The following is a 9,155-nucleotide window of genomic DNA, read 5'->3' as shown; positions in this document are numbered from 1 at the left end:
CCGGCAGCCAGCCAACGCCCAGGTAGTCCTCTCTTCATCAACGCGGCGGAGGATCGAAGCAGGTGACAGCTCAGCATTCCTGAAGATGCAGTCGTTTCGCTCTCGCTATATCTCCCAGATCAACAGCAACATCAAGGAGCGCACCTTCTTTGCCGTAGTCGGGCCGGCGGAAAGATCAGTGAGCCAATCTTGAAGGGTGGCATCCGTCCTCCAGGCCGCCAGTGATAGAGCAGGTAGGTTGAGATGGGTAGCCGCCAATGCCCAGAGATTGCCAGTCCAATGACATAAGGTACGTTTCTATACGGTGCGCCGGCCGGCCGGTCCCGCGCGAGCGACTCGATCAAGGACATCGTACGCCTTGCGTGACCCACTGCCCCTGCCTTATCTTCTTCCCCGATCCCCATTCTTCCTCGCTACATTCTTCCTCCCAAGTTCTTTCTCAGCCGCGTCCACGCACGGGGGTGGCCATGCTCCTCCTCTTCCTCCTTCAGATCTTGCCGCCGGCTAGCCCCAATCCCGCGCAGGTCCATACCTCGAACGTCAGCGCCATGCCCACTTCCTCCGCTGCCCCTGGCTGCAGGTTCCTTCCGCCCCGGCGAGCCGGAGTTGGAAGCTGTCATGGATGCTACAACTACGGTGACGCGACCTCCTCCCCTCCACTGCTGCAACCATCTTCTTCTTCTTCCAGGCGAAATTGAAATCATTTTCTCCTCCACCGATGCTGCAACCGATGACCAAAAGAGCTACAACCGTTCGATTCAAAAGATTCAACCATCGGTATATAAAGCTTCAACAAGACACCATGCACTGAAAAAAGCTGCAATCGTTCATATGAAAGCTTCAACTATAGTTTGAAAAAGCTTCGACGGACCCCGTACAACCGAAAATAAGCTTCAATAGTTCATGTGAAAGCTCAAACCATATTTGAAAAAGCTTCAAACGGTGGAGTAGAGAAGTTTCAACCGACCACTGATATAAAAAAAATCTACAACCATCATTTTGGAAAGCTTCAAGCGCTGAATTGAAAAGCTTCAACCAGTTTTATAAAAAACTTCAACTGGCTTCACGGGAAGCTTCAACCCGCGAGTACACAACAAAAAAGTTGCAATCATTGACATGAAAAACTTCAACCCTATTTTTAAAAAGCTTCAACCCGGCGACAAAAGGCTGGAACTGGCACCTCACCATTGATGCAATGGCGGCACTCCTTCGCCGGCAGGAGCAGCATGCGGCGGAACTGGCGAGAGCCACGATGACGGGGGATGCTGCGATCGGGGCGGGCCATGCTGGGAACAAGCGATGGTGATGCTAGAGAGGAGCCGGCGGCCAGTAGAACGTCCATGCAACGGGGGGCGGTCGAGGGCGGCGGCCGGCGGCGACGTGGACGGCTGGCGAGCTGGCTGACGGCTGGGGGGGATCAGGGGCCGGGCTGCTCGGGATGAACATGCGCCAAGGTTTTTTTTAGCTAGCGAAGCAGTTAGGAAGAAGGCATAGTGCGGCTAATATAGAACAAATCATACGTACGCCGTACGACCGGCCGAACCGGCGCCTATCACTCGCCTAACCTCATGAGGTGCTCCGCCGTCTCAAGGTTCCGCCAGCATATTGGGCAGAAATAAGAATTGGGCCATTGCCTTGCCGTTAGCCTGTCAGCTGTCATGATCCTATTTTGGGCAAGTAGCCAGGCAGAAAACTTGTGCTTGGCCGGCGCCCAAGCTCTCCAAATCGTCGTCATCGAACCATATGACATGGAGCCAACGAACTGCAGCCTGTACGCCGAAGCCGCGGAGTAGCATCCATTTGCAGAGAAGTGGCATTCGAAGGAGTCGACCACATCAGTGGTTAGAGGCGCTAAAGCCGCGACCTTGACCCAAAGTGCGAAGAAGGAGGGAAGGGTGTCAATCGTGATGCGGCCTTGCAGGTCCCGAACCCATCTGCTGTCGGCCAGGGCGGACGCCACCGCCCGGCGCTTGTTGGAAACGACGTTGAAGATGTCGGGGCCGATGAGACAAGGAGCTTGCCCATCCAACCATGCATCCAGCCAAAAACAGGCCCTCTTCCCACTGCCAAGACGGCAGCGAGTCGCAGTTGTGAACATCAAGCGGTCTGTCATGGAGCATGGCGTTGGGAGTCTAACCCATGGTTGTTCGGGGGCTGTCCTCTCGAGCCAGAGCCACCGTAGCCGCAATGCGGCGCCAAACATCCACAGGTCGAGAATGCCAAGACCTCCGAGCTGTTTAGGTCTGCAAATCCTGCGCCAGGCCACCTTGCAGTGACCGCCATGACATGCCTCGTCTCCACGCCATAGCCATGCACGGCGCAGCTTGTCAATCTCCAGACGAGCCCAAGCCTGCACCAGTACGCATTACTTTGTTTCTCTTGTAATTAACCAAACGAATGCACCATCCCTACATCTTCCTGTAGGTTTTCGGATCCTTTGTTTTGCAGCTAAGTTCCTTTGCTATTCCTACATTTTCTCACATTCGTATGTTTTACATTCCTGAGATCCGAACAGGGCCTAAATAGGACGCCTCGCTGCAGTCGCGGGATCCCTTGCTGACCTGGCAGTGGGTCCACCCACTACCAGTCCACTGCATCGTCGTCTAGTGATGCAAGTGTGACAATCTTCCTCCCTGAGCTTGTTTGCTCGATCTGATTTCCTCAGAGCCTGATATCTGCAATCGCTGCGATCCGATTAAGCGGACCTCATCATTTCCCGTTTCCATTTCCTCTACAAATCGCCCAATTTAAACACCTGTACAAAAAGGTACAGCATAGATAATAAATAAACGAACAGATGGAGAACTGTAATTTTTTCAACTCTTAGCAACATCAGATTTTGACACAAGAAAATTTCACCGCTTAAATAATGCCCCAATCTCCTGGCCACTATTTTGAAATCTTGCAGATCTGCACCCTTTTCATCCATGTCCCATTCGCTTTAACATACAAGACGCCTACGGGATTCAACTTTGACCAACATATTGTTGTCCTTATCCTTTGTCAAAGTTGGATCTCAAAATGTATGAGCGCCTAGCATTTTGAAACAAGTGAGTTCTTTTTTTTTCTCCTACCCAAATCCACCACGCCTTGTCCTCACCCCGACATCCTCTCCTGCTCACCGGTCATCTCATCTCCCTCCAACAATTCGATGTTTTTTGCGGCGCCAGCACTGACAAGTGCCTCGCACTGCCAACCCACAAAAAATAGATTGAACACCCTTCTCAAAAATAGCTGCCACCATTGTTCCTATAACAGCCAATACAGCCGCTCTCCTCAGCCATTGCAGTTGCAAACCTAACCAGCATATCTGCCTCCACCATTGCCATGTCTACGGCATCGTCACCAGTCACCACCCCATCAACCACAAGACAAACTACCTTGTGCTGCCCAACCCAGTAGAAACCTAACTCAGTTCAATTTCTCCAACCACAACATGACTCTATCCACATCCATACAATAACCCTACAATTGTACAGGCCACTACAGAAACTCTGCATCTCTGCCTCCACCATCACCAGGTTGTTCGAGGGCGCAACAGGCCCCATGTCCCTGCCTCCTCATGCCTCTTGCCACCATCTAAGGAAGCATGATTCTCGGTGCAACTTAAGTATACAGAATTAAACTGATTTTCATGTAAAATAGCCAACTGATAGATAGCAAACCCATACTGCTATCACTTTTCAGAAGAACATGTAGAAATCTGAACATATGAAGCAGCACAAAGTTTGTGGAGGAGCAACTCCACCTTGCTGCTACAATGTGTACAGCACAAGTGTTGAAGGAACAACTTCAACGTGCTGCGCTAGATATCGCTCTAGAGGCGAATGTAGGTTGATAGGGCAGCAAGAGTTCAATCCAAAACTCCTAGGGCACAAGATCTACTCCAAGATCTTAGATAAGAACAACAAGTTCTATTATAGGTAGGGGTACATAGTCTCCTCCAAAGTAGAGGCGAGGACCTCTATTTATAGGGCTTTGGGAAGCTTTCACATACTTCTACTTATAGCTGGAATACTCTAGAAAACATTATGTAAGTTTCACCATTCTATTCATAGCTACTCACAACTAGAAGACTCTAGAAAACAGTAGGTAGGATAGAAAAGAAAAGGAAAGAAATACTACACTAGAGTGGAAGCATCTAGAAGTAGCCAAACAGATCTGGCATGTGTTTTCTTTCTTCTCATCTAGTGTTCCTCATCATTCTCCCCTGGTTGTTTGGAACTCGCCCTCGAGTTATCTTCATAGAGCGCTTCTTCTGGATGGTAGAGAGTCAAGTCCGCAACATTGAAAGTGTTGGAGATACCCATGTCACTTGGAAGATCTATCACATAAGCATTATCATTTATCTTCCTCATGATAGAGAAGGGTCCATACCTTCGCTGCCTAAGTTTTCCTTTAACACCTAAAGGAAGCCTCTCTTTTCGGAGGTAGACCATCACCTTATCACCGACTTGGAATGATTTTGGCCTCTTTTTGCAATCAGCAAGTTGTTTATATTTCTGATTTTGTGTTTCCAAAGTGCTGCGAATCTCTTCAAACAACTCGGTGTAATTATCAGCAAAGGACAATGCTGATTTTGAGTTTCCCCTTGATGGCAGCTTCACCAGGCCCACCACATGTGTTGGAACTTTAGTGTAGACGATGGAAAAAGGGCTCCTTCCTGTGGACCTATGCTTGGAGTTATTGTAGGAGAACTCTCCAAGAGATAAAGCCAAATCCCATTGCCCCTTTCTTTCTCCACAAATGCAACGGATCAGATTACCCAAAAACTTGTTCACCACTTACGTTGGTCCATCTGTTTGTGGATGAGCAGTGCTAGAAAATTTCAATTCAGTGTTGAATTGCTTCCACAAGGTGAGCCAAAATGCAGCAAGAAACTTGCTATCACGGTCTGAGACAATGGACCTTGGAACTCCATGAAGTCTGACAACTTCTCGAAAGAATAGGTTTGCCACATGATGAGCATCCGTTGTCTTGCGGCATGGGATGAAATGAGCCATCTTAGAGAATCTATCCACGACCACAAATACAGCATCACTTCCTCGTCTTGTTCTTGGCAAGCCCAAGACGAAGTCCATAGAAATGTCCTCCCATGGAGCAACAGGAACAGGCAAAGGCATGTATAACCCTGTGTTCTGGACTTGGCCTTTGCAGGTCTGACATACGGGGCACCGTTGAACGAACTTTCCAGCATCTCTCTTTAGTTGTGGCCAAAAGTAGCGAGCTTCCAGGTTAGCGATAGTCTTGTCCCGTCCAACATGGCCACTAAGATCACTTGAATGGAGCTCTCTAACCAGCTTGTCACGTAGAGAACTTCTTGGAATGCACAAACGATCATTTTTGAAGAGATATCCATCTTGCATCAAATAGTCATCACCTAATGGTTGGCCCCTTGCGTGCTTTACCCAAACATGGCCAAAGTCTTCGTCACCCTCATACAACTCCTTTATTTGACCCATGCCCGGAAGTTCAGCTTCAAAAGAAGTCAAGAGGCATGCACGACGACTCAAAGCATCGGCCACTCTGTTAGTTATTCCAGATTTATGCACGATGAGATAGTTAAACCTCTCAAGATATGTTGCCCATCTTGCTAGCATGCGGTCAACATGCTTTTGATTTCTAAAATGCTTCAAGGATTGATGGTCGCTATAAACAATGAACTCTTTAGGCAGCAAATAGACTTCCCAAGTTTTCAACGCTCTGAAAACGGCGTATAATTCTTGCTGCTAGGTACTCCATTTCTGTCTAGCTTCACTTAACTTCTCACTAAAGAAAGCAATGGGCTTCCTTTCTTGAGATAGGACAGCTCCAATGCCTACTCCACTTGCATCACACTCCAACTCAAAAGTCTTGTTGAAATCAGGTAGTACCAAGACAGGAGCTTGTGATAGCTTTTGTTTAATCTCATTGAAGCTAGCTTCAGCTGCTTCTGCCCATTGGAACTTTCCTTTCTTCAAACACTCGGTAATTGGTGCCATGATAGTGCTGAAATTCTTAACAAATCGCCTATAGAAAGTTGCAAGGCCATGAAAGCTTCTTACCTCAGAAATGGTCTTAGGAGTTGGCCATTCTCGGATTGCTTCAACCTTAGAATCATCAACACGAATGCCGTCACATGTTATGACGAATCCTAGGAAAAGAAGTTGTGTTTGCAGGAAAACACATTTCTTCAAGTTGACGTAGAGCTCATTTTCCCTTAGTACTTCTAGCACCTTCCGAATGTGATCAAAGTGTTCATCCTCATCCTTGCTATAGATCAAGATGTCATCGAAATAGACCACAACAAAGTGGGATAAGAAGGGTCTAAGGACTTGATTCATTAAGTGCATAAAGGTACTTGGTGCATTTGAGAGTCCAAATGGCATGACTAGCCATTCAAACAACCCTTCCTTTGTCTTGAAGGCGGTCTTCCATTCATCCCCGGGTCTTATACGGATTTGATGATATCCACTTCTTAAATCTAGCTTTGTGAACACTCTTGCTCCACTAAGTTGATCCAACATATCATTCAGACGGGGAATAGGGAATCTATACCTTACGGTGATCTTGTTAACGGCTCTACTGTCCGTACATATGCGCCAAGATCCATCTTTCTTTGGCGCGAGTAGGGCTCGTACAGCACATGGGCTAATACTTTCTCGAATGTGCCCCTTTTGCAACAATTCCTCCACTTTCTCCTTCAATATACCATGCTCCTTTGGGCTCATTCAATAGTGTGTGAAAGATCATGGATGTCGCCTAGAGAGGGGGGGGGTGAATAGGCGCTTTAAAATAATTACGGTTTAGGCTTGAACAACTGCGGAATAAACCTAGCGGTTAATTTGACAAGCACAAAACCTACAACAACTAGGCTCACCTATGTGCACCAACAACTTATGCTAAGCAAGATAAACAACTAAGTGATAGCAAGATATATGACAAGAAACAATATGGCTATCACAAAGTAAAGTGCATAAGTAAAGGGTTCGGTTAAGAGATAACCGAGGCACGTGGAGACGACGATGTATCCCGAAGTTCACACCCTTGCGGATGCTAATCTCCGTTTGGAGCGGTGTGGAGGCACAATGCTCCCCAAGAAGCCACTAGGGCCACCATAATCTCCTCACGCCCTCGCACAATGCAAGATGCCGTGATTCCACTAAGGGACCCTTGAGGGAGGTCACCGAACCCGTACAAATGGCAACCCTTGGGGGCGGTCACCGAACCCGTACACTTTGGCAACCCTTGGGGGCGGTCACCGGTACCCGTCAATTGCTCGGGGCGATCTCCACAACCTAATTGGAGACCCCGACGCTTGCCCGGAGCTTTACACCACAATGATTGAGCTCCGAACACCAGCAACCGTCTAGGGCGCCCAAGCACCCAAGAGGAACAAGCTCAAGGGCACCAAGCACCCAAGAGTAATAAGCTTCTCAACTTGTAACTTCCACGTATCACCGTGGAGAACTCAAACCGATGCACCAAATGCAATGGCAAGGGCACACGGAGTGCCCAAGTCCTTCTCTCTCAAATCCCACCGAAGCAACTAATGCTAGGGAGGAAAATGAGAGGAAGAACAAGAAGGAGAACACCAAGAACTCCAAGATCTAGATCCAAGGGGTTCCCCTCACAAAGAGGAGAAAGTGATTGGTGGAAATGTGGATCTAGATCTCCTCTCTCTTTTCCCTCAAAAACTAGCAAGAATCCATGGAGGGATTGAGAGTTAGCAAGCTCGAAGAAGGTCAACAATGGGGGAAGAACACGAGCTCAAAGGATGAGGTTCATTGGGGAAGAAGACCCCCTTATATAGTGGGGGAAGAAATCCAGCCGTTACCCCCACTTCAGCCCCGCAGAGAGCGGTACTACCGCTCGGCCAGCGGTACTACCGCTTGGCCCTATAAGCGGTACTACCGCTCCCCCTCGCGGTACTGCCGCTGGGCCCAGAGCGGTACTACCGCGGTGGCAGGGCGGTACTACCGCAAACGAGCGGTACTACGGCCCCCACTGCCGCGGCTAGTACCGTAAAACCCGACACAAAAAAGACCCCTCGAATCGAGGCGGTACTAGCACGAGACCGTAGCGGTACTAAGGCTGGGGCCACCAGCGGTACTACCGCTTGTAGCTCCCAAGCGGTACTACCGCTCCGGCCCGCGGTACTACCGCTAGGAAATCAAAACTGCCATAACTTCTGCATATGAGCTCCGAATTGAGCAAACTCAAGCTTGTTGGATTGAGAAAGACGAGTAGCATCAAAACAGCGACTGGTTATAGTAAGAAGAGGCAGGGGAGGTATGCCAACAAATAGAGGAGTGAAACCTCCAACCGAGAAGAACCGGCATAACCTCCAACATCGAAAACATCATAGAAGATGCGAGTGAACTCCGTTTTCGATGAACTCGAGCTTGTCATCAAGATGACCATAAGCTCCAAAACTCACATAGAGAAGAACCAAACAAGAACCAACAAAGATGATGCAAGGATGCAATGGTTTGAGCTCTCTATGAACGATACGATCAAGCTACTCATCGAGAGCCCCCCTTGATAGTACGGCAATCGATCCTATAACCCGGTCTCCCACCTACCATCATGAGACCGGTAAAATAGAAAACCTATCAAGAGCAAACCTTTGCCTTGCACATGGTCCACTTGAGCTAGATGATGATGATCTTGACTCCCTCAAGTTGGACCACTTTTCTTGGTTGCGTTGGCTCGATGAAGACTAGTTGATTGCTCCCCCATGCTCCACTATGGGTGAGCCACTCTTCCGCACATCTTCACAAGTCCATTGTCACCACAATGGACGGCAAGCTTCAAGCATTTGATCTCTTCATGATGCTTCACTTGGACTTGCACACCGCAACATCTTCACAAGTCCATTGTCCCCACAATGGACGGCAAGCTTCAAGCATTTGATCTCTTCATGATGCTTCACTTGAACTTGCACACCGCAACCTAACCCCACAAAGAACTCTCGCGAAGATCATGGGTTAGTACACAAAGCGTAATTGACAATGCTCACCACACCCTGGGATCGCTTGATCCCTCTCGGTACATCTTCTACGCTTTGTGAGTTGATCAAGTTGATTCACTCTTGACTTAGTCTTGATCAACCATGAATCTTTTCAACTCTCTTCATTTGGATGATGTCTTTGGATAATTCCTTAATAACACCT

The 9,155-nt window shown here is 48.3% G+C and overlaps 1 protein-coding gene across 1 annotated transcript in view; it reads right to left on the bottom strand.

The window, feature by feature from the left end:
* Positions 1 to 2,382: 2,382 nt before the first annotated feature.
* The window catches only part of LOC109755174 (uncharacterized), a 37,855-nt gene continuing 31,082 nt past the window's right edge, over positions 2,383 to 9,155 (bottom strand). The window contains exon 23 of the mRNA XM_020314062.4: positions 2,383 to 2,755. Within this exon, the coding sequence (XP_020169651.1) occupies positions 2,732 to 2,755 (24 nt within the window). The 3' untranslated portion in view covers positions 2,383 to 2,731. The remainder of the gene's footprint in view (positions 2,756 to 9,155) is intronic.

Source organism: Aegilops tauschii, chromosome 3, assembly GCF_002575655.3.
Source record: "Aegilops tauschii subsp. strangulata cultivar AL8/78 chromosome 3, Aet v6.0, whole genome shotgun sequence".
Taxonomy (NCBI): Eukaryota; Viridiplantae; Streptophyta; class Magnoliopsida; order Poales; family Poaceae; genus Aegilops; species Aegilops tauschii.
Note: the sequence above shows the minus strand (reverse complement) of the source record. Positions and strands in the feature narration are given on the sequence as shown.